This window comes from Hypanus sabinus, chromosome 2 (genome assembly GCF_030144855.1).
Source record: "Hypanus sabinus isolate sHypSab1 chromosome 2, sHypSab1.hap1, whole genome shotgun sequence".
NCBI lineage: Eukaryota > Metazoa > Chordata > Chondrichthyes > Myliobatiformes > Dasyatidae > Hypanus > Hypanus sabinus.
The window spans coordinates 35,428,947-35,455,065 of record NC_082707.1 but is presented as its reverse complement, the minus strand read 5'-3'; the positions used below and the strand labels follow the sequence as shown (position 1 = coordinate 35,455,065).

Below are 26,119 nucleotides of genomic sequence, written 5' to 3'. Positions count from 1 at the left end.
ACTGTTTAACCGTTATAATAAAAGTTCACACAGGACTTGCAACAATTTTTATCAATCTAAGAATTTGAAGTTTACAAACAATTAGACAAGGAGACAGTTTAAATTTTTATTAAAATTATTTTAAACATTACAATTTAGGAATTAAACCTAAAGTGGTTTCATTTATTTGACACAATGGCAGTTGAAACAAACAAAGCTTATAGTCATTGAATACTACCTCACGTATCTGAAGGCAACAGCTTCAGTAATTCAAAATGTACATGCAAAGACAATGTAAACTCTAGAATTTCTGTCTTGGTTCTGGAACCCTCTGCATCTGGACCAGCTTTCCAAAACCACCTCTTCCAGCATCATAATCAGTCCTGTATTCGTCACGCACCTGCATGGAAAATAAAAACAGTGCAACCATTTGTATATTGGTTATCAGGGGTATAACTTGTTAATTCTTCCTTACTTTCTTAGCCAATTATGAATCAGTACATTGAATATGTCTTAAATCGGGTTTAAATATTTGCAAATAATATTTGTTTTAAACAGGAAGACTTTGCAATATTTGTATTGTGCTTTTTTGCACTTTTAAAAACAAATTAGAGGACATCAGAACAAAATGTTGAGCATTCACTTGAAACTGTTCAGCCAAAGGGCTTGTATCCATAATGTACTGTTATACGATTCTAACAAAATAGGATATAACAGCACAATGCTCATTTTTAAAACATCTTAAGTTAATTGGAATTGATACTAAAGGAACCAAACTACAAAGCAAATCAGAAACCTAAGCAGAACAGATCTGTCTCCTGCCTGACTCACTGAATATTTCCAGCGCTAAGTTTCTACTGTTATTAATTTTACCAAAATTTATACATAGTCTACTGTCAGTGTTTATCAATGCAAAATCATGTTCTAGGGCCAATAAAAATAAACTTTAGCACTTGACAATACCATGACTAATTTTGTTTTTGTTTCCAGCACATTCGTTTTCATGAAATTTAACCTTTGATTGCTTTTTAGTATATATATATTCTTTGAAAGTACTAATTCTCTCAGCATTAAAAAAAAGCTTCACTTGAATCCTTGAAGGATACAATTTCATTTCTCAAGAACACAAAATATTGAAATACCACATACCTGACCGCCAGATTTTCCTCGACCAAACTGCCTGCCTTCCCTGAAGCCAGTATCCCAATCTGTTCTGATAATGCGATCATCCAAACGTGTTCCGTTTATAAACCTCATACAATGTTCAGCATCAGCACGTGTGTAATATCCAATTCATACATTAAGAAAAAGTCAATGTTTAAACAAGAACTTATGCATAAGTTAGAGAAATACCATTTTTTCTTTTAACTTTCTTAAATGACAGAATGTTAATGTATGAAAATCCTGTATGTTGAAACTTTAATAGTCAAGCACCCTTGGGATCTGAACTGCGCCAAACCTTAGAAATTGCCTCCACCCCATCATCTTCCTCTAAGCAGGAAAACTACTCTGCTTCAGTGTAGACGCTCCCGTGTCACACAAAGGGTTTTGAACAGTCCATAATCTTAAGTTTCCTAAAGTCAGACATGCTGTCTGCTGAGATCACTAAGGTTGCTGTAGGCTATAGATCTAAACTACAAAATCAAAACATGCCAGACCATGTTTGAAAACAGATTAGAGTTTCAACATGCAATACACTTTTTGACTCAAGGGTTAATATTGTAAAATTGATCATATGGACACATGCAATTTAAAGTTCTTAGTTCTGGTCCCTCCTGCTAAAAAGGAAAACTCAAATCTTTGTACTCCTCTAAACCTCCCATGGATACAGCATAGAAGACACTATTTGGCCTGTAAACTCTATGCAAGAACAGAGAACTATCCAGCTGCCCCCACTCCCCAGACTTGCAAGTGTTACCTTTACATGTTAGACTGTGCTTTCCAGGCACTTCATCAAAGCACATCACAGTGTGATACCATCTTCATCCTATGTTTGTAAACTCTTGCCCTGTTTAATAGTCATTAATAGCTCAACTAAAAACTAACACCCTTGTACATGTTCAGCTATATAAAATGATGTACTTTATAAAGCAGTGGGTTCAGGGAACATACAAAATAAAAACTAGACACACAAAAAAGATACTCCACAAAACAGAATCCACATGAAGTTTTCTTGATTTTATCCAGGCCCATGATGATTCTCTTGACATCTCCACTTTTTGAGAAGAGCTCATAGATCTGTTCTTCAGTTGTGTAGAATGACAGATTCCCAACATAGAGAGTACAACTGTATCTCAGCAGTCTGTCCTGCTCATATCTGCTTCCCTTAAGAATAAATAAACATTAAAATTTAAGGATATAACAAAAAAAATATTCTATACAATAAATCTACATCTAAAAGCTTTTGACCCCTTGCATATTAAATCAAAAATGCAGAAACGAACTAAAGGTTGTGAACTCCCAGGGCAAAAGCTCCCCAGTTCATAAGAAACAGGAACACGAATAGGCCATTTGGCCTGTCAAGCCTGCTCCACCATTCAATTAAGATCATGGCTGATCTGGCCATGGACTCATCTCCACTTACCTCCATAACCTCCACTTTTCCCCATAACCCTTAATTCCCCCAATGAAAAGATGTATCCAACCTTGTCTTAAGTATATTTATTGAGGTAACCTCCACTGCACTGGGCAGACAATTCCACAGATTCACCACTGGAAAAAGTAGTTTCTCCTCATCTCCATCTTTAAGTCTACTGCCCTGAATCTTGAGGCTATGTCTCCTGGTTCTAGTAAATCTGCCAAGCTGCCAAAAATAAAGTTGGCTGCCTCTAGATACTCTAGGCACTGCCTGAATTGAAGAAGCAATCTACAACTTAAAAATGGTTATCCAAATCAGTTTTCAAGTTCCACTGCCAAACACACCGACTTTCTATTCTTCCTCAAGTGAGTGGGCAAAACTATATTCAAAAGAGCACTGGAAATGCACCTGCACATCACCAGATTACAAATGCTTGACTTATGTACATCCCATAAATACAAATGAGCACACATACATTCAAAACATATCGGTTCCTACAAAAAGCAGTTTCCCATATGCACTGGACAAATGAGAATCACTGATAATTTCATGATATTTGATGTTTTGCTGCAAGTCTGGTGCAAGACACATATGAAAAAAGAAATCACAGAATGGAATAAAGGGTGGCGGTGTTCATGGACCAGAAATCTGATGACAGAGGAGAAGCTGTTCCTTAAACGATGATGACCATCTTCAGGCTCCCGTACCTCCTCCACAATGGTAGTATTGTGCTAAGGTACATCCTGGATACTGAGGGTGCTTAATAATAGATGCTGACTTTCTAAGGCACCAAATTTTGAAGATGTCCTCCATGGTGGGGAAGGTTGTGTCAGTGATAGAGCCATCTGAGTCCATAACCCTTTGCAGGCTCTTGTGATCCTGTGCACCAGTGTTCAGAATCCTGATCCAACTAGTTAGAATGCTCTCCACAGTAGGTACTCACCCCTTCCACCACTGACTCCTCACTGAGGGTTAGTTTGCATTTTTTTTAATTTCCTCTCCTGAAATCCACAATCAATTCCTTGTCCTTGCTCATGTTTGAGTGCAAGGTTGTTGTGACAGCACCACTCAATCAGCCAATCTATCTATGGCTCCTCAATGCCAACAGCTGTGACATTGGTGAATTTATAGACGGCGTTTCAGCTCTGCCACGCCACACAGCTAGGATTGTAAAGAGAGTAGAGCAGGTGGACCAAGCATGCATCCTTGAGATGTGCCTTTGTTGATCATCAGTGGATGATATTACACCTGATAAGAAGACAACTCAACTCTCCTGCCACTACAGTTATCTTAACAAAGCAGTGAAATACAAACTGTAGAGTTTCTCTGTGGATCAGGTAATAGCTGGGATTGTTTCTATACTGACAGCAGGTAATTGTGCTGTATAATCATTACAGTATAATGCCATTACTGTGCTACTCAAAGTAAAAGAAATTGATGGCAGTGCATACAAAAGGGGAACTATCACAATGGAAATTAAAATTAGGTTTCGATCATTCAACCAAACAGTAGTATAAAATATAAAACATATATTTTGTGCATTTTAAAGGATCAAGCTTGACGCATCCAACAGCAAGTGCTGACCATGCTACAAAGCGCACTTCTTGATGCTTTAGCTCTAATAAGGATAATTAAGAATTAATCATTGGGTCAAATGTGTTCAATGTGGATAAGACTGGATTATATTAGGAACATATTCCTGGACGTACATTTAGAAAAGGAAGAAAATGGTGATCCAGGACATCAAGCAGCAAATGAGAAACTGGCCCTATTACTTAGTGGAAATACCGCCACAGAATGCAAACTTAAGCCTTGTTTATCAGTTCAAGAAACTTCAAACTTTTAAAAGAATTTAGAGGGCATCTCTTCCAGTCATCTGAAAGTCCAACAGAACAGCACAGTGACATTGGCCCTTTCTGAAGGCCATAAGACAAAGGAGAAGTCGGCCATTCAGCCTGCTCCACCATTTCATCTTGAGCTGATCCAATCTCCCCTTTAAGTCCCATTCCCCCGCATTCTCACCATAAGCTTTGATGCCCTGACTACTCAGATACCTATCAATCTCTGCCTTAAATACACCCAATGACGGCCTCCACTGCCACCCGTGGCAACAAATTCCATAGATTCACCACCCGCTGGCTAAAAAATTTTTTTCACATCTCTGTTCTGAATGGGTGCCCTACAACCCTCAAGTCATGTCCTCTCATACTAGACTCCCCCAGCATGGGAAACAACTTTGCCACATCCACTCTGTCCCTGCCTTTCAACATTCGAAATGTTTCTATGGGGTCCTCCCTCATTCTTCTAAACTCCAAGGAGCACAGTCCAAGAGCGGTCAAATGTTCCTCAAATGTTAACCCTCTCGTTCCCAGAACCATTCTAGTGAATCTTCTCTGAACCCTCTCCAATGTCAGCACATCCTTTCTTAAATAAGGAGCCCAAAACGGCACACAGTATTCCAAGTGAGGTCTTACCAGTACCTTATAGAGCCTCAACATCACATCCCTGCTCCTATACTCTATTCCTCCAGAAATGAATGCTAACATTGCATTCACCGCCTTCACCACTGACTCAACCTGGAGGTTAACCTTGAGGGTATCCTGCACGAGGACTCCCAAGTCCCACTGCATCTCAGAACTTTGAATTCTCTCCCTATTTAAATAAGTCTGCCCATTTATTTCTTCTACCAAAGTGCATGACCGTACACTTTCCGACACTGTAATTCATTTGCCACTTCTTTGCCCATTCCCCCAATCTATCCAAGTCTCTCTGCAGACTCTCTGATTCCTCAGCACTACCAGCCCCTCCACTGATCTTTGTATCATTAGCAAACTTTAATCTCATACTGAAGAGCAAGTGATGAAGACCTTAAGAAACTGAAAACCCTGAGAATGTCACAGAGGTACTGAAGAGCTCATTCACAAAGGTAATGTGGATGGAGTTCAGAAATTGGATAGATACAGTTACACTGATGGCATTGCACTATATGCCTCCCAAAAGCTACCAGGAGGTGGAGGAATAAATATGTAGGCAGATTATGAAAAGGTACCAAAAAAACAGGGTTGTCATCGTTGGAGACTTAACTATTGGAACTTCCTTAATACAAAAGCCTTAGAAATCTCTCCATATCTTCGGTGCATACAAGAGATATTCTGGAAACAATAGGAGCATCTAACAAGACCTAGCTTTGGGTAATGAGCCAGACCAAGTAACCGAATAATGGGTGAATATTTTGGCACAACACATAATGAGTAGGGACAAAATTCAATCTTGCAATAAGTTGCTAAATTGAGAGAGGACAAATTACAAAAGATAAGACAGGAGCTAAGGGGTGTTGACTGGTAGCAACTGATGTCAGGCAAGGACTTCGTTTCATAGGCTTTTCTATTGTAAGAGTCTAACTTTGGTTGTAAATGTAAATTTAGTTCTCTCCCACTTATCAAGAGACCTTCTGTTTCCATTACCATATTAGTAACTTTCTGGAAGAAACTAATATCACTTCCTGGGGGTGCTTATATATTCAATAGAGTAACTGAATTTTCATCTATATTCCCCCTTACCGGAATATATCTGCCCTATTTATCTCCCATTTCGAATACTTTTTCAAAACTTAACTTACTTGAGATGAGAATAGCAACTCCTCTCCTATGTCCTGATTTATATGAGGAGAAAAACAAATTAGTTTTCCATGCTCATTATAACTTAAGTGAGTTTCCTGTAAATACTACATGGGCTTGTTCTTTCTTTCTTCATTTTTGATAGAATTTTACTGCGTTTGATTGGATTTAACAGTTGATTGACATTACCAGAAATTAATTTTACTTTGTCCTTAGCCACGTGTATTTATCTGTCAGTATCTCATTGAAATCAGCAGAATAAAACTTAATTGATCTACTCCCTGAATAAATAAGAACCAAGAAACGCAAATAAAAAGGTAACCAAGGTGTGATTCCAAGGCTGAGGTCTCTAGGAAATGACCCTGGGTTGAGCTAGAGAAAACGCCTAGCCATGAGGGATAGCCTCTCCTATCTGTGAGTTGAGGGCCCCCACTGCATACCCATAAAAGTAGGTGTTCTAAATCTATGTTTGTTACACAGAAAAGATTTCCATGTGCATTCCTCCCATGTATATATTCTCATTTAAGTAGGGAAAAAGGAGTGAATGAATAAAAAATAAAAAAACTGAGTAATATAAAATCCACATTGCAATATGTATTTCTTGAGATAAGTATAGCACTGTCAATTTTGGTTCTGTTTAGCTTATCAACATTTTTGAAATTAGTCAGACCAAATGGCTCTTCTGGAGGAGGTGAGGGCTGTCTTCTGAAAACTCAGTTTCTTCCTGATATTCTTCTCTCACCTTCCTCCCATCCCCTGCTTCCTCGATTCTCTATTTCCCAAGCAGAGCGGGAAAGCTGCTCAGCCAGGCTTTCCCTCAGTTTGATCACGCTAACGGGAAACCCTCTGGCTTTCACGTCTGCAGTCGCCTCTTCCACTGTCTGATACAGCCGCGTCCCGTCTTCATAAAACACTCACAGGTTAGCAGGTACAAGAGTCTGGAAGCTAATCTTTCTTTGCTTTAATACTCGCTTTGCTTCAGAATATTCCTTACGTTTCTGCAGGATCACTGGGAAGTAATCTTGATCAAAATATATTAATTTCCCCTACAAAAATACCTTCTTCTTCCCCCGGGCCTTGCGCAGAATCTCTGCTTTGGTTTTGTACCAAAGGAATCTAATTACTATTGACGGTGGCTTATCCTACGTCTCCAGAAGGCCTCGGGACGAGTGTGTGGTGTGCTCTCTCAATGTCGAGTTCCGTGGTCGAAGAAATCTCCAGCGTGTCCCATAATAACTTTTCTACAAATTCCACCATAGACAACCCCTCCGCTCCAATGGGAACATTATATATCCTGATGTTCTTCCATCGTAACCTTCTTTCTTGGTAGTTCATTTGCTTGTTGATTTAACATTTTTATCATCTTACTTAGCATCCGTTCAACGTTTTGAATGCGATTTTCCACCTTTTCAATTTGTGTCTCTGCCACTGCTATTTTTTGATTAATGTTGGTGAGCTCTGACTTGATATCATTTAGTTGCTGTTTTATGCCTTTTTGGAATTCCCGTATCTCTTACAGAATTTTTATTAAAGTTGCCGCTTCGTCTGAACAAGGCCCAGCATCAGCCTCACTACCACCTGTACGCATAGAGGAGCCACTCGTTGCCCTTTTGTCCACAGGCTCCGCAGTGATGCTCTTTTTTGTCTCATTCCTTCTCCCCATTCTTGCTCCCCTTACCAGTTCAGATATTTTCGAGAGATCTTGTATTTGCTGGATTAACGGGGCAAAATAAACGTTTTTCCAGAGGAGCCACAAGGTCTCTGTAATGTATCTCCCACAAGGTCTCTATAATGGCCACAACATCATAGTTCCATGTATTGATCTACATTCTAAGTTCATCTGCCTTGTTTATGATGCTCCTTGCATTAAAATAGACACATCTCAAACCATCTAGCTGAGTGCATCTTTACTCCATCATCTGCTTTTTCTTCCTCACAAACTCTCTACAAGCTGTCTCTACTTGTGCACCATCTTCTGCCTCTTCACTTCAGCTCCCACCACTCTCCCCTTCAAATCTAGTTTAAACCCTCCCCAATAGCATTAGCAAACCTCCATTCCAGGATTTTGGTTCCGCTCCAGTTCAGGTGTAAGCCTTTGCACTTGTACAGGTCACTCCTTCCCCAGAAAAGATTCCAATAATCCAAGAACTTGAAAACCTGCCCCATTTCCTCAGCGACTCATTCATCTGCACTATCTTCCTGCTCTAACCTTCCCCAGCTCACAGCACCGGGATTAATCTGAAGACTAGTACTTCAGTGCTGACGTTCCTCAACCTCCTTCCTAACCCTACTGTGCAGGACCTTTACCCCTCTCCTGCCTACATCATTGTGTGGCGTGTGGCCAAGTGGTAAAGGCATTCGACTAGCGATCTGAAGGTTGTGAGTTTGAGCCACAGCCGAGCTGTAAGTGGGTACCGGCAAAGCTGCTGGGGGTTAACCTCATGATAGACTGGCGTCCTATCCAGGGGCGGAGTCTCGTAGTCTCAGCTGCTTCACGCCATAGAAACTGGCATAAGCACCAGCCTGATGAGCCTAGAGGCTCGGGACAGACTTTGACTTACATCATTGGTATCAACATGTACCACGACCTCCAGCTGCTCAGCTTCCCCTTCAAGAACATTCTGCAACTACTCAGAAACATCCTGGACCCTAGGAGGCAACACATTATCTTGGTGTCTCTTTTGCTGCTGTAGAATCTATCTGTCCCCTTAACTATTGAGTCCCCTATGACTACTGCTCAGCCTGACATCACCCTATCCTTCCGAGGCTCAGAGCCACCCACAGTGGTATTGGTCAATCTGCTGCTACATTGCCAGATAGGTCATCCCCTCAGCGGTAATCAAAAGGGTATACCTGCTGCTGAGGCCACAGGCGACCCTTCACTGACTTCTTTCTCCCTTTATCTTTCTTAGTGTTCCCTGAATTCTGCACTCTGGTTGTAACCACCTGCTCAAAAGTCATATCTATCAATGGTCACCTCTATCTATGTCTTTGGTAGGTCGTATTAATGTTGTTAAAATGTATGTTCTCCCTAAACTTTTATACTTATTTCAATCAATCCCAATTTTTATTCCCAAATCTTTTTTCGATTCCTTAGACTCTATTATTTTGTCATATCTGTGGAAGAATAAGCGCTCTAGAATTAATAAAGTCTATCTCCAAAAACCTAAAAAAGAGGGTGGCATGGCTTTACCTAACTTTCGTTTATATTACTGGGCAGCCAATGTACATTGTACTACCTTTTGGTCTTTTTTCCATGGCCAACCCAAGTGCTCTAACTGAGTGGCAATGGAGCTGAGCTCCACCAAAGAACTATCCATCTCTGCACTTCTTGGCTATGTACTCCCTAGTAGTTTGTCCAGATTAATAGTTAATCCTCTTGTTAGACACACTTTGTGTATTTGGGCTGTTTAGGAAATTTTATGGTTTCCATGGTTTTTCCGTTTCCAGCCCCGTCGAACATAATCACCTTTTTCTACCCACTACGTATGACTCAGCATTCCATGATTGGTATAGGAAAGGCATTAGACATTTTGAAGATCTTTTTACTGATAATCGCTTCGCTTCTTTCCAACAGCTCTCTAAGTTCAATCTGCCCAACGCTCATTTTTTTAAATATCTCCAAATTAAGACACTTCATTGTTCCTTTAATTCCTAACTTCCCTGAAATGCCTGAGAAAAATGTTATGGACTTTTTTCTTTCCATTAATCCATTAGGTAAAGGTTTAATATCAAGTATTCAAGACAAATTAGCAGCCTTATGACGTGCCCCTGTGGATAAAATTAAAATGGCATGGGAGCAGGATTTAAATACCTCCTGATCTGATGAGACTTGGGACTTGATTCTCAAATCGGTTAATACAACCTCTCTTTGTGCTCGCCATTGCCTCTTATAGTTTAAGATTGTTCATAGAGCTCATATGTCTAAATCTAAACTATCTTATTTTACCCTAATATCAGTCCACTTTGTGATAAATGCAAAAGGGGTGAGGCCTCTCTCATTCATATGTACTGGTTATGTCCTAGCTTGGAGAAATTTTGGAAAGATGTCTTTGTAACGTTATCGTATATTCTGAATCACCACCTAGAACCTAACCCTTTAATTGCTCTGTTCGGTTTCTGGGGTGAGACAGATTTACGTCTGAGTTCATCTACGTGTCGAATATTATCATTTGCCTCTCTCCTGGCTAGACGTTTAAACCTTCTTAGATGCAGAGATGTTGCCCCGCCCTCGCATGCTCAATGGCTTAATGATATTATGGCCTGCTTGGACCTTGAAAAAATTCATTATTCAATTCTTAATTCGGACTTAAAGTTCCATAAAGTTTGGGGACCTTTTATTGAGTACTTTCATAACCTTCCTCCTAAGGTTATTTTTTCAGTCCCTTGCTTTCAGCTCCTTTTTTCTTTTGGTAGTAGGCATTGATATCTTCTGTTGCTAAGTGTATTCACAGTTTGGGGGTTTGATTGTCCTGATTTATAAACTCTATATTGTGTTGTGGGTGGTCTGGAGTTTCCTTTTTTTGTTTCGTGTTGTGGGGCTTGGGGAGGACACTAATTTTACTTGTCTTCAATTTGGGTGCTTTTTGAATTATCTTTCTCTATATCAGATTGTTATTGTATGCTTATTTTTGCACTGTATCAATGTTCTTCATTTTGATCTGGGGGTTTTTTATCTGTAGTTATGTAGAAAATGTATAAAAAAACTAATATAAAAAAAAGTCGTATCTATCAAATGCTCTGCCTCCCGGATGATCCCCAGTTCATCCAGCTCCAGCTCCTTAATGCGGCCTTTCATGAACTGGAGTTGGCTGCACTTCCTGCAAGCTTAGTCATCAGGGAGACCATCAGGTTCCATGAGTTCCCACATCCTACAGGAAAAGCATTCCACTGCCATATCTGCCATCCTGTCTGTTCTGTACAATGGGCAACCAAGACCAAATCTTCCAACCTGTGTCTGGCCTCAGCCTCTTCTCATCAAAGGCTGACACTCCCACTCTCACTGCTGGCCCATTCCCAACAATGGCCACCCCACTTGTACTTTTATTTACTTCGAAGAGCTCTGTTCCTGCCACTGATTGGGCCTCCAGAATGTCCGAACACCTGCAAAGCTCTCCTTTTATTCAAGCTTCACTGACCTGCTAATAATCTCCTCAAAGGAGGCCCAATCCCACCGCTGATTGAGCCTCCGGAATGTCTGAATGCCTGCGAAGCTCTCCATTTGTTCAAGCTTCGCCAACTGCAAGTACCCTCCTCAAAGTGTTCTGTTACCACGGCTGATTGGGCTCTGGCCTCTGAAAATGATATTAAACGTATCAGGCGAGTGAGATCTTTTTGGGCTCCTTGGCACTCGTTCTCTAGAGAAAGTTCACTGTATGAAAAGACTTTTATATTTCCCAGTTACAGCTTTTGTGTGGATCAGTTTTAAGGAAGTTAAAATCAGAATTGGCCTATATGAAAGAAAGCAGGACAGTACTCAAGCAGGTGCTTTGGAAGCCAAACAATGCTATGAATTGTCTTTTGCAAGCAGAACCAGGAAAATCCCTAGGTATTTTAGGCTTACTTTAAGAAAAAGGGGAAAATTATTGAGAAGCAAGGCCCACTCAAGCATTAAAGGAAGGAATGTGTGTTTTGAGTCAGTAAGTGGCATTAGATAATTACTTTTTGTCAGTATTTATCAAGAAGGATTTCCAAGACAGTGAAGACAGAGTGAGGTATGCTAATATGCTGCAACATCTTGAGATTAAGGAGGGAGTACTTGATCTTCTGAAGAGCATTAAGGTGGACAAATCCTCAGGGCCTATCAACAAGTATCACAATATTTGATTAAGGAGCTTAAGTTAAAGGAACCCTGAGGAAATAATGATCATAATATGAATGAATTCACTTTGCAGTTTGAGAGAAAAAGATAAAGTTAGTTGCTTCAGTAGTACAACTGAATATAATTCTGAGTAAAGGGAACTACAGAAGCATGTGAGAGGAGTTGGCCAAAGATGATAGGAAAAGGACACCAGCAGGGATGATGGAAAAACAGCAATGAGCAGAGTTTCTGGGAGCAATTCAGAAGCCAAAGGATAGATCCATCCCAAAGATGAAACGGAGGATGATGCAACCATGGCAGACAAGGGAAGTCAAAGACAGCATAAAATGCAAAAAAAAAGGACATATAATAAAGCAAATATTAGTGTGAAGCTTTTAAAAAACCAGCAGTAGGCAAGTAAAAAAAAGCCACAAGGAGAGAAAAGATAAAATATGATGATAAGCTAGTCAATAATATAAAAGAGGATACCAAGAGTTTTTGCAGATATATAAAGAATAAAGGAGAGACAAGAGTGGATACTGGACCACTGAAAAATGATGCTGAAGAGGTAGTAATGGAAAAGGTAGTAAAAGAAATAGCAGATGAACTTAACAAGTATTTTGCATCTATTTTCACGGTTGAAAACACTAGCAGTAAGCCAGAAATTTGAGAATGCCAAGGGGCAGAAGTGAGTGTGGCTGCTATTACCAAGGAGAAGGTTTTATGGAAGCTGCACAGTCTAAAGATACATAATCAACTGGACCAAATGGAAAACATCCCAGGGTTCTGAAAGAGGTTGTTGAAAGGATTGTGGAGGCACTTGTAATGATCTTTCAAGGATCACTAGATCTGGAATGGTTGCAGAGGACAGGGAATTTGCAGATGTCACTCCACTCTTTGAGGAAGGGATGCAGAGGAAAGGAAATTATAGGCCAGTAAGCCTGACTTGAGATGCTAGACTCCATTATTAAGGATGAAGTTTCAATGTACTTGGAAGCACATGATAAAATAGGTTATAATCAGCATGGTTTCCTTAAGGGGAAACCTTGCCTGACAAATCTGTTGGAATTATTTGAGGAGATACCATTGTCTATCCTGCTTGTTAAGTCAGTGGATGTTGTTTACTTGGATTTCAGAAGGTCTTTGACAATGTGCAGCATATGAGGCTGCTTAATAAGAACCCATGGTATTACAGGAAAGATACTAGTTTGGATAGAGGAGACAAAGGGTGAGAACAAAGGAGGCCATTTCTGGTTGGCTGCCAGTGACTAAGTGTTCTACGTGGTCAGTGTTGGGACCACTTTTTAAATCACATTATGTCAATGATTTAGATGACAGAATTGATGGTTTTGTGGCCAAGTTTGCAGTCGATACAAAGATAATTGGAGGGGCAGGTAGTGTTGAGTAGCAGGGAGTCTACAGAAGGACTTAACAGAGGAAAATAGCGTGTAGGGAAGTGTATGATGTCACACTTTATTATAAGGAATAAAAGCAAATCATTTTATAAACAGGGAGAATTTTTTTTTTAAATCAGATGTCCAAAGGGACTTAAGAGTCCTTGTGCAGGATTCCCTAAATGTTAACTTGGAGGTTGAGTCTGTGGAAAGGAAAGCAAATGCAATATTAGCATTCATTTCGAGAGAACTAGAATACAACAGCAAGGATGTCACGCTGAGGGTTTTCAAGGAACAGGTTAGACTGCATCTGGAATATTGTGAGCAGTTTTGGGCTCCTCATCAATGCAAAGATATGCTGGCATTGGAGAAGGTCCAGAGGAGGTTCACAAGAATAATTCTATGAATGACAGGATTAATGTACGAGAAGCATTTGATGACTCCAAGCCTGTGCTTGTTGGAATTTAGAAGAATGAGGGGGGATCTCAGTGAAATCTATCAAATGTTGAAAGGATGTGGAGAGTATGTTTCAGATAGTGGGCAAGTCTAGAACCAGATGGCACAGCTTCAGAATAGAGTGACATCCATTTAGAACGGAGATGAGAAGGAATTTTTTTCGTCTGAAGGCAGTGAATCTGTGGAAAACATTGCCAGAGAGCTGTGGAGACTAAGTCATTGGGTATTTAAAGGAGAGGTTAATGGGTTCTTATTCAGTCAAGCGTCAAGGATTATGGTATTATGGTAAGAAGGCAGGAGAATACAGATGAGAGGGATAATAATTCAGCCATGATGGAATAGCAAGCTCAATGGGCTGAACAGCCTCATTGACAAAGATCTTTTTTGCCCTCACTAGTAACAGGTAAAGTCCCAAAGGAATGGACAGCAGCAAATGTTATTCAAGAAAGAAAATCCATGTACTATGGCGCAGTAAGTTTAATGTCAGTGGTAGGGAAGCTACTGAAGAGAATACTGAGGAATAGGATTTATGCACATTTGGACAGATATAACCTGCCTTAAGGACAGTCAGCATGATTTTATGTGGATTAGAGACAACTCCTAACATTGAGGTTTTTTTTTTGAAGAGGTGACAAAAGTGCTTGAGGTAAGACAGTGGATGCTACCAACATGGATTTCATTAGGGCATTTGAGAAGGTCCTTCAAAAGGTAGGTGGATTCAGAAGACAGAAATGCAAGGGGTCCAAGGTGAATTCAGAACTGGCATACTCAAAATACATAATAGGAGTTGAAGGATTTTATTCTGGCTGGAGCTGCAAATGGATCATGGGGTCCAGGTCCTTAGTCGACTGAAATGGATAGAGTGAGAAAGGTGGAAGGCGTGCTTGTCTTCATTCTAAGTTCCAGCTATAGAAAACATTAAATCAGATCACACTTGGGAGTATTCTGTGCAGTTCAGATTACCTCCCTCAGAGGAAGGATATGGAGATTGTGGAAAAAGATACAGAAGTTTACTAGGATTGGAGGGTATGACCTATAAGGGGTATAGATTGGATTATTTGGTGTATTCTCCCTGGAGGAAAGGAGGCTGAGAGGAGACCAGACAGAGGTAAGATAATAGAAAGGCTTAGATAGTGTAGATGGTCAAAATCTGTTCCCCAGGGTAGAAATGTCAAATACCAGAGTAATAGTCTTAAGGTCCCCGGGAGGGCACATTTAAAAGCCATGAGGGGGAAGAATCAGGCAGTTCGGTGAGGTAGATACTTGAATATGAAACAAATGGAGTGATATGAATCATAAACATGAAGACAGTTACTATAATCAGCATAAAAACCAGCAAAACATCACGGGCCAAATGACCAATACAATGTAGTATTGTCTTACATCTTAAAGGGAGAAGAGGGTGCAGTAGTGATGGGGACTCAACAGTCAGAGGTTCTGTGGACGTGAATGGGACATCAGAATGGTATGTTGCCTCCCAGGTACTAGGGTCAGGGATGTCTCAGATCAAGTCCACGGCATTTTGGAGGAGGAGGGAGTTGGTACATATTGGTACCAACTACATAGGAAGGAAAAGCAAAGAGGTCCCGAGAACTAGAGAGCTAGACTAAGCCAAGAAGGACCTCCAGGATTGTAATTTCTGGATTGCTGTCTGTGCCACACACCACCGAGGGTAGAAACAGGATGATATGGCAAATTAATGTGTGGCTGAGAAGCTGGTCCAGGGGGTAGGGTTTCAGGTTTGAATCATTGGGTCCTCTTCTGGGGGAGGTATGACCTGTACAAAAGTGACTGGCTGCTCCTGAACCCGAGAAAAACCAGTATTCTCATAGAACATAGAAAACCTACAGCACGATACAGCAAACACGAGGAAATCTGCAGATGCTGGAAATTCAAACAACACACACAAAATGCTGGTGGAACACAGCAGGCTAGGCAGCATCTATCGGGAGAAGCGCTGTCGACGTTTCGGGCCGAGACCCTTCGTCAGATCCTTTGACCCACAACGCTGTGCCAAACATGTACATACTTTAGAAGTTACATAAATGTACATAATTTGGAAATTTCTAAGTTCCATGTACCATGGGCAGGTTTATTGGAGCTGTTCAGGAGGATTAAACTAATTTGACAGCAGGGTGGGAACTGGAATGAAGGGATTCAGAATAGGACAGATAGTAAAAGAGCGAAGACAGCAGGCAGGCAGATGATAGAACAAAATTGCAGACAACAGTGAGTATCAATGCTTTAGAAATGCAGAATCAAAAAGTATAGTAAATACAGTACAGGCAGTCCTCGGGTTATGAACGAGTCCTGTTCCCAAGTCCTTCTTTAGGTCGAATTTGTAAGCAAGTCGGAAAAAGTACATCTGGTATTATTTAGCGTCAGTCAGTCAAATGTTTGTCTTAGTTTATAGTATATATTTTACCTTTATATGCACATAAAACACGTAAGAAACATGTGTATTCCAATAATTAAACCACTGCATTGCTTAGTAATAATTGTAGCTTTCATCGGTGGCCTTTCACATACTCCATTATTCTCATTTTATCCTTTATCCTTTAAAATTGTTCCGATCGTTGACCGACTGTAGCCTACCGCTTTTCTAATGACCGATGGCGTTTCACCTCTTTCCGATAACTTTATTACTTGCACTTTATTTTCAATTGCGATCACTTCTCGTCAACGGAACAGAAACACTGTGGGCGGCGGGTCCCGAGCTCCACTGAGTCCTAAGGACCACTGCACTGAAATCCCCGGGTCCACTGAGACAGGTTAAATGGGACAAGTGGGGGCTGTGCTGGGTTTGGGTATTTGATCCGCCACAATATTCTGCGTGGGAATTTAAACTGGAGGTGGCAGTGTTTTTTTTAATATGAGGCCAAGTTGCAAGCTCAGCATCAACCCAGCACAGATGGTACGGGAGTCACTGGATCGACAGCAACCCAGCACGGGAGCAGTCTGTCACTGGACTGAGTTCAGGAACCTCTGTTCTTCAGCCCGGCTCTGATCTCACTGCACCACCAGCCAACTGGAACGGTGGGGGGGGGTTCAGGGTGAATCTTGCTAATTAAAATTTAAGCCAAATACAAAGTTCCACACTCACAGTGTCAACAGCAACAACTTAAAATGGCGGACAGCATTCTCCTTCCTCGGTTCGTAAGTATGAGTTGTCCGTAAGTTGGACGTTCGTAACTCAGGGACTACCTGTACAGGTTTCCCCTGCTATCCAAAGGTAGAGCATTCCTATGAAACAGTTTGTAAGTCAAAATGGCGTAAAGCGAAGATGCAATTACCATTCATTTATATGGGAAAAATTTTGAGCATTCCCACACCCAAAAAAAACCTACAAAATCAAACCAAATAACACACAAAACCTAAAATAACACAAACATATAGTAAAAGCAGGAATGATATGATAAAGATACAGCCTACATAAAGTAGAAATATTGTATTACGGTGTAGTTTCACTTATCAAAATCGGGAAGACAGTGAGCCAAAATTGATTTGGAGAAAAAGAAATCTGCATACATACTTACATGCCCATGCACATACACACATGCACACACACTGCCTGCACAAGGCTTCACGGTCATTGTAGTCTTTCTCGGTGTAAACACACATATAAAGCAGGCGCCATTTTTTTGTAAAAGCAAAAATCCTCTTTGGTTAGCAAAAACAGGTACTAACGTAGGTCTTTCTAACAGTGAGCTGTCGTAAAGCAAACGTTCAAAAAACGGGGACCACCTGTACTCAAAGTATTATATGTCAATGCATGGAAAACCTGAAATAAGGTGGATGATCTTGTTGCACTTGTTACAGATTGACAGGTATGATGTTGTGGCCATCACTGTACCATGGCTGAAGGATGGTTGTAGTTAGGAACTGCATGTCCAAGCTCACACATTGTACTGGGAGGGATAGGAAGGTAGACAGAAAAGGGTGGCATGCTAGTAAAGAATGGCATCAAATCAGTAGATAGATATGACACAAGATCAGAAGATGTTGAATCCTTGTGGGTTGAGTTAAACTGAAAGGGGAAAAAATCCCTGATGGCAGTTATTTACAGATGTTGATCACAGATTACAATGGGAAACAGAAAAGTCTGTCTAAAGGGCAATGTTATGATAGTCATGGGAGATTTTAACATGCAGGTTGATTGGGAAAATCAGGTTGGTAATGGATCTCAAGAGAGTGAGTTTGTTGAATGCCGATGAGATGGCTTCTAGAGCAGTTTGTCATTGAGCCTACTAGAGGATCAGCTATACTGGACTGGGTGTTACGTAATGAAATGGAGGTGATTAGGGAGTTTAAGGTAAAATAACCTTTAGGAAGCAGTGATCACAATGTGATTTGAGTACAACTTGAAATCTGATAAAGAGAAATTAAAGTTTGACGTAGCACTATTTCAGTGGAGTAAAGGAAATTACAGTGGTATGAGAGAGGAGCTGGCCAAAGTAAATTGGAAGGAGATGCTGGCAGGGATGATAGCAGAGCAGCAATGATGAGAGTTTCTGGGAAAAATGTGGAAGGCACAAGATAGATATATTTCAAAAGGAAGAAATACTCAAATGACTAAATAGTACAATTGTGGCTGACAAGGGAAGTCAAAGTTAATGTAAAAGCAATAGAGAAGACATACAACAAAGCAAAAATAAGTGGGAAGATAAAGGATTGTGAAGCTTTTAAAAGTCTACAGAAAGCAACTAAAAGAATCATTAAAGATGAAATATAATAGCAAACAGTATCAACATGGACAGTAAAAGTTTTTTAAAGTATGTGAAAAATAGAGAGATGAGAGCCAATACAGGACCTCTAGAAAATCAGGCTAGAGAAATAATAATGGGGGCCAAGATGGCAGATGAACTAAATGAGTATTTGGCTTTAGTTTTCAATGTGGAAGACACTAACAGTGTGCCAGATGTTGAAGGGTGTGAGGAAACAGAAGTGAGTGCAGTTATTCTTACAAGGGAAAAGCTCAAAGACCCAAGGTACATTAGTCACCCAGCCCAGATGAACTGCACCCTAGGGTTCTTAAAGAGGTAGAGGTAGAGATTGTGGAGGTATTAGTAATGATCTTTCAAAAATCACTGGACTTTGGCATGGTGCCAGAGGACTGGGAAATTGCAAATGTCGCCCCACTACTTCAGAAAGGAGGAAGGCAGCAGAAAGGAAACTTTAGACAAGTTAACCTGACCTCAGTGGCTGGGAAGATGTTGGAGACAATTGTTAAGGATGAGGTTAAGGAGTACCTAGTGACACAAGATAGGACAAAGTCAGCATGGTTTCCTCAAGAGAAAACTTGTCTGATAAACCAGCTGGAATTCTTTGAGGAGATTACAAGTAGGATACATAAAGGGGATGCAGTGGATGTTGCATATTTGGACTTTCAAAAAGCCTTTTGACAAGGTGCCACACAAGGCTGTTTGCCAAGTTAAGAGCCCAAGCTATTACAGGAAAATTACTAGTATGGTCAGAGCACTGGCTGATTGCTAAGGAGGCAGCCAAGCAGGAATAAAGGATCCTTTTCTGGTCGGCTGCCAGTTACTAGTGGTATTCCGCAGGAGTCAGTGTTGGGACCACTTCTTGTTATGCTGTATACCAATGATTTTGATGATGGAATGGATGGCTCTGTTGCCAAGCTTGCAGATGATACGAAGATTAGTGGTGGGACAGGTAGTACAGATGTCCCCCACCTCTCTTTACAAAGGTCGAGCATTCCTATGAAACCTTTCTTAAAGCCGAAATAGCGTAAAGCGAAGAACCATTAATTTATACGGGGAAAATTTTCGTAAAAGCAAAAATCCTCTTTGTAATGCGAAAACAGGTTACTAATGTAGGTCTTTTGTAAAAGCAAAGTGGCGTAAAGCGAACAATCGTAAAGCAGGGACACTTGTATTGAGGAAACAGGCAGCAGAAGGACTTAAGTCAGATTAGAAACTTGGGCAAGAAAGTGGCAAATGAAATACAATGTTGGAAAATTCATGGTGATGCACTTTGGTAGTAGAAATAAATTTGCAGACCATTTTCTAAATGGGGAGAAAATCCAAAAATCTAAGATACAAAGGGACTTGGGAGACCTTGTGTATAACAACCTAAAGAATAACTTGCAGGTAGAATCAGTGAAGAAGGAGGCAAATGCAATGTTGGCATTCATTTCAAGAGGTCTGGAATACAACAGAAGGGGTGTGATGCTGAGGCTTTAAAAGGTGCTGGTGCAGCCTCACCTTGAGTATTGTGAACAGTTTTGGGCTCTTTATCTGAAAGATATGCTGGCATTGGAGAGGGTTCAGAGGAGGTTCACAAAGATGATTCCAGGAATAAAAAGGGTTATCATACGAGGAATGTTTAATGGCTTTAGAGCCTGTACTCGCTGGAATTTAGAAGGATGCGGTGGGTTTGCTTTCAAAACTTTCGAATGTCGAAAGGCCTAGATAGAGTAGATGTGGAAAGGATGCTTCCCATGGTGGGAGAGTCTAGGACAAGAGGGCACAGCCTCAGGATAGAGGAGCATCCATGTCAACCAGATGAGGAGAAATTTCTTAGCTTGAGGATGGTGAATTTGTGTAATTTGTTACCAAAGGCAGTTATGGAGGTCAGGTCGTTGGATGTATTTAAGGCAGAGACTGATAGGGTCTTGATTGGACACGGCATCAAAGGTTACAGAGAGAAGGCTGGGGAGTGGAGCTACGGAGGGGAAAAAAGGATCAGCCATGACTGAGTAGTGAACCAGACTCGATGGGCCAAATGGCCCAATTCTGCTCCTATGACACGTAGTCTTATATCCTTTGGCAACCTTCTAGGCAATCCAAAAACACCACTGATCTTGAAAGTTAAAATTTAGGGCTTTACTGTCATTCCTCAGGACTACAAAATTAAGGTTCAACTCCATTCAGTGCAAAACAGCATACTAGTGTATTGTCCTGATTCACATCTTTACTGTTATGCTGTAGGTATTCTATTTAGCAGCTCTGTTCTGCTTTCAGCCTGTTTGGGTTATTGTTGAAGATAAGGGATGATGTGGAATGTATTCCATCCAATTAGCTGGAGGTTTTCTTGGTGAGGGACAATAAGGTTGGTCTTACACTTTTGTTCAAGAGGAAATGATGAGAAAAGACACTGGGGAGAACAGGTTGTAGCATACAATCCGGTGGGAGACCCATTTGTCCGAGGTGGATTGCTAGCGACGTTTGTAAGGTGGTGTGGGCGTTCACACTGATTGAGGGCCCAGCACATGAGTGACAGAAGTTCAAGATGAGCTCCAACTTGTGCACATTTGACTATTTAACTAGAATGGGCCCTTTCCTTTTTGCAATTCTTTACTAACCTTTTAGTTAAGATGCATAAACATAATTCCTCTAATCATATGCGGTGTACTGTCTGCTATATCGTGGCACTAATTTGTAAAGGATAGCAAATTAGACAGCATCCACACAAACTAGGGTCTGGGGTGGGATGAGCCGTCTCAATCTCACGAGTTTGGTGGGACTTGAAGGTGACTTACACAGCCAAGGAAACCAGTGTTTTACTGGCAATTCAATTAATAAAAACACGATGTTCAGATTTGAAATAATGTCCAAGTTATTTAGAATTACATCTGTTACAACTGAATCAAAAACAAACATAAATTTAAAAAACCAGTGGATGTCCCATTCAAATATTGTAATGCCTATGCCCATTTTATAAAATACCATTACATATAAAATAGCATTAAGGATTAAAGCTGAAACTTAAAAAAACAAAGCGCTCTGAAATGAAAGGAAGGTAGCTGCCCCACTTAAACATAAACACTGCACATGCCTGTGTATTGCACTTAGAGACTGTCCATAGTGCCTATGGACAGTGGGTGGATTGGGTGGCATTGTTCAGTTGCACAACAGCCCTGGGGAGAAATGAAACTGTTTCAGTCTGGATGTCTGTGCAGAGATGTTACTGTACCTCTTGCCAAATGGTTGGAGATCGAGTAGGTGATTATTGGCATGGGATGAGTCCATCACAATGTTGCGAGCCCACCGTAGACGGTGTGATTTGTAGATGGCTTCCATATCGGGTAGATGTATCCCAATGATGCTCTGTGCAGTCCTGATCACTCGTTGAAGTGCTTCCCAGTTGATCTTGTTGCAGTTAGTGTACCACACTGTCATGCAGTAGATCAGTATGCTCTCAATGGCACATTGGTAAAAGTGTACCAGCAGCTTTTAGAGCAGATTTGCTCTCTTTAAACTCCCAAGATAGTATGCTGAGCCTTCCCTACTATCCAGGAGATGTTAGTGGTCTGTGATGTTCACTCCCAAGAACCTAAAGCTGCAGATCCTTTTTACTGATTCACTATTTATAAGTAACAAAGCTTCTTGATTTCTTGAAGTCGATAATCATTTCTTAAAATTTTTGACACTGAGTGAAAGGTTATGGTCATTTCACATTTCAAACTGTTTCTGCAAATTTGTTTCAAATTTAGACGAGGGAATTAAATGCAGCATCTCCAAGTTTGCGGATGACACGAAGCTGGGCGGCGGTGTTAGCTGTGAGGAGGATGCTAAGAGGATGCAGGGTGACTTGGATAGGTTAGGTGAGTGGGCAAATTCATGGCAGATGCAATTTAATGTGGATAAATGTGAGGTTATCCACTTTGGTTGCAAGAACAGGAAAACAGATTATCATCTGAGCGGTGGCCGATTAGGAAAAGGGGAGATGCAACGAGACCTGGGTGTCATTGTACACCAGTTATTGAAGGTGGGCATGCAGGTACAGCAGGCGGTGAAAAAAGCAAATGGTATGTTGGCATTCATAGCAAAAGGATTTGAGTACAGGAGCAGGGAGGTTCTACTGCAGTTGTACAAGGCATTGGCGAGACCGCACCTAGAATATTGTGTGCAGTTTTGGTCCCCTAATCTGAGGAAAGACATTCTTGCCATAGAGGGAGTACAGAGAAGGTTCACCAGATTGATTCCTGGGATGGCAGGACTTTCATATGAAGAAAGACTGGATCGACTAGGCTTATCCTCACTGGAATTTAGAAGATTGAGGGGGGATCTTACTGAAACGTATAAAATTCTAAAGGGATTGGACAGGCTAGATGCAGGAAGATTGTTTCCGATGTTGGGGAAGTCCAGAACGAGGGGTCACAATTTAAGGATAAAGGGGAAGCCTTTTAGGACCGAGATGAGGAAAAACTTCTTCACACAGAAAGTGGTGAACCTGTGGAATTCTCTACCACAGGCAACAGTTGAGGCCGGTTCATTGGCTATATTTAAGAGGAAGTTAGATATGGCCCTTGTGGCTAAAGGGATCAGGGGGTATGGAGAGAAAGCAGGTACAGGGTTCTGAGTTGGATGATCAGCCATGATCATACTGAATGGCGGTGCAGGCTCGAAGGGCCGAATCACCTACTCCTGCACCTATTTTCTATGTTTCTATGCATCTCCCCCCACCCCCATATGCTGCTTTATAGTTATTTACAATTAATCCAATCATTGTGGAATCAACTGCAAATTTGATGATGAAGTTGGTGGCATAAGCAAGGGCGCAGTCATAGATGAAAAGAGTGTAAAGGAGTGGTGCAGAGTCAGGGAGGTTGATGTGCCTTTGCTTGTCTCGAGTGTGATTTGTAAGAAGGTCCAGAATCCAGTTGCAAACTGATGTATTGAATCCCAGATTGTGTAGTTTAATGGTCAACTTGTTGGGAGAATGGTGTTGAAGGAGGAACTGTCACCAAAAAGCACTCTGTGTAGGCGTCCTTCTGCTCCAGGTGTACAGTATGTCATGGAGAGCAATGAAGATAGCGTCCTTGTTGATCTGCTTGCCTTATAGGCAAATTGGTGCAGGAACACAGTAGCAGGGATGGTATTCTTAATGTGGGACATAAATAGTCTCTCCAGGCACTTGGCGGCTATGGGGGTGCGGGGGTGCAATGCAACTACTTTGTAATCATTAAGGCATGTTACCATTGACTGTTTAATGATTGGTATGATGGTTGATGTTTTGAAGTATGCAGGGACCATAGCAAGGGAAGAAAAAGGTTAAAGATTTCAGCAAAAACCTCTGCTAACTAGTCAGGCGGTCCCCAAGGACCCGCTCGGGTATGTCATCTGGCACTTGTTGATACTGTGGAGAGTATGTCTCACCTTGTGTGTGCTCAATGTCAACGCTGTGTCCTCCTCAAGTGTCAAGGCCTTCATCAATTGTTCACTGTTGTGCCTGTCAAACCGAGCAAAGAAGTTGTTTAGCTCCTCAGCTAGCATGGTGTTGCTGTTTGCAGGGAAGGAGTTCTTTCCTTTATAGTCAGTGATGGACCTGATGTATTTTGCATGCATCGGGGGTTGGTCCCATTACTGAAGTGTGTCTATCTGTTGCTTGAAACTGTGCTTCAGTTTTAATGTCTCTTTAAATGCTTGACCTGGCTTCAACTTATGCTGAAGTGTCACTGGATCTGTTAGCAGCATCCCGAGCCTGAGTAGGTTGCGGACTTCGCTGTTCATCCATGGCCTCTGATTCAGGAAGACAAGGATGTTTTTAAAATCGCTGGTAATATTGTCTACAAGGTATTTGATAAAGTGCAAGACCATGGTGGCATATTCCTCCAAGTCAGGGCTTCCCACCCTGGGGTCCATGGGCATCTTGCTTAATGGTGTTGGTCCTGGCATAAAAAAGGTTGGGAACCCCTGCTTTAAGTCAATTCCTGAATCATGCAAATAGGTTCCAGTCTGTGCACTCAAAGCAGTCCTAAAGCAGTGAGATCATTCCCGCAGGCCACTCTGTCACTAACTTGATAATTAGTTTTGCTTTCCTTAATCACTGGTCCGAAGGCTAGGATTAGAAATAAAGACAGGCGGTCAAACAGTCCCAGGTGAGGGCATGGAGAAGCCCTGTATGTGCCCACAATATTGGTGTAAACTGGTCCAGTGTATTGTTACCTCTTGCGGCATTTCATAATCCAGCAAAATTTAGGGAATACTGTCTTAATGTTGGTTTGATTGAAATCACTGACTATGATGAAGGTACATCAGGGTGGGCAGACAGTTGCTTATTAGTAATATCTTACAGTTGTGCTAATGCTAACAGTGGTGAATTGTGCTGGAATATAGACTGATGTGAAGTAAACAACTGTGAATTTACTCAGCAGGTGACATGAGATATTCCAGGTCGGGACAGCAATGACTCTCAATGATTTCAGAGTTTGTGCACTAGGCATTGTTAACATGAATGAATAAGCTACCACCTGATTTCTCACTGGAATCATGCCTTCTGTCAGACTGATAGCTCAATAGCTGCACAGGATACATTATGATCCAGCTACGTTTCAGTGAAGATTATTACACAGCAGTGTAGCAAATGCCTAGATGTGGCAAGTCTCATTCAGATTTTATCTATTTTATTAGAAACCAGGTACGTTATCTACAAGCCTACCAGAATTTCATCCAAATCTGAAGTATGTCATGAGTCTGAGATTTTCTTGTTCTACAATCTCTTCAGCCACTCAAACCAAATTTGTTCTGTGTTCCAATGAACAGCCTCAAACTTAAAACATTAACTGTTACTTTTTTCATAGTATTCTATCTTAGTTGCTAAGTGTTTACATTTTTAAAGAAACATTTCCCACGTTCACAATTTTAATTTCCATTCATTTACCTTTCTCAACGCTCAATAACTGCTGATCCGATCATTGTTCTAGCTCCACATTCCTGCCTATTCCCATAAACCGTCAAAACCTTGGCCCTAAATGCAGTAAAACTCCAATAATTCACTAAAATTTGGCTCACCAAGCATCTACTGCATCCTCTCCAACTTACTTGGGGTCTGGTTCTCATGCTCTCGTTACACTTGAGCAAAGAGTGAAATAGGTAGTCTCTTTACTACTACCTACGGACCCCATAAAGTATTCTTTTCACTAAGAAAATGCATAATAACGCCGCGTATAAATAAAATGAACTTAAAAAGTATGAATACGAATACCATTCACCGATCTGGAAAAGCCCGCCAATCCGACATCTAAGTGCCGCATTAACGGAGTATTGATAGATTAACCACCGCAATTCCCCAAAACACATAACTATCAATATTTGCCTCCGTGGGGAGGGAGCCCTTCCTCCAGCCCCGCTCTACACTGCATCATGGAGGCGACCACCCTCGCCCAGGGGGATTGGGGGAAGGAAGCGTTACCCGAAAGTGCTGGTCTCGGTACTGGCTCAGCTCTACGTGAGAGTCGCTGTTGAGGGCATTCAGCAAAACAGACATAACTTCGGCTGGGAATGGAGCCTGGCGAACGCCGCAAAACAAACTCCACCACGACGCTCAGAAC

General features: G+C 41.2%; 1 protein-coding gene across 4 annotated transcripts; it reads right to left on the bottom strand.

Annotated features, from left to right (window-relative positions):
* Positions 1-92: 92 nt before the first annotated feature.
* Positions 93-26,119, bottom strand: ncbp2 (nuclear cap binding protein subunit 2). 4 transcript variants are annotated; one of them, XM_059943920.1, is made up of 5 exons: positions 25,981-26,117; positions 23,946-24,018; positions 2,123-2,304; positions 1,129-1,267; positions 93-379 (listed from the first exon to the last, which is right to left on the bottom strand). In XM_059943920.1, the coding sequence occupies exons 2-5, from the start codon at positions 23,997-23,999 to the stop codon at positions 281-283; spliced, it is 474 nt and encodes a 157-aa protein (XP_059799903.1). In that variant the 5' UTR covers positions 24,000-24,018; positions 25,981-26,117; the 3' UTR covers positions 93-280. The 4 variants fall into 4 exon arrangements, with proteins under 4 accessions (XP_059799903.1, XP_059799894.1, XP_059799910.1 ...); XM_059943911.1 differs by lacking the exon at positions 23,946-24,018 and having other exon boundaries at positions 25,981-26,119; XM_059943927.1 differs by lacking the exons at positions 23,946-24,018; positions 25,981-26,117 and adding an exon at positions 16,928-17,067.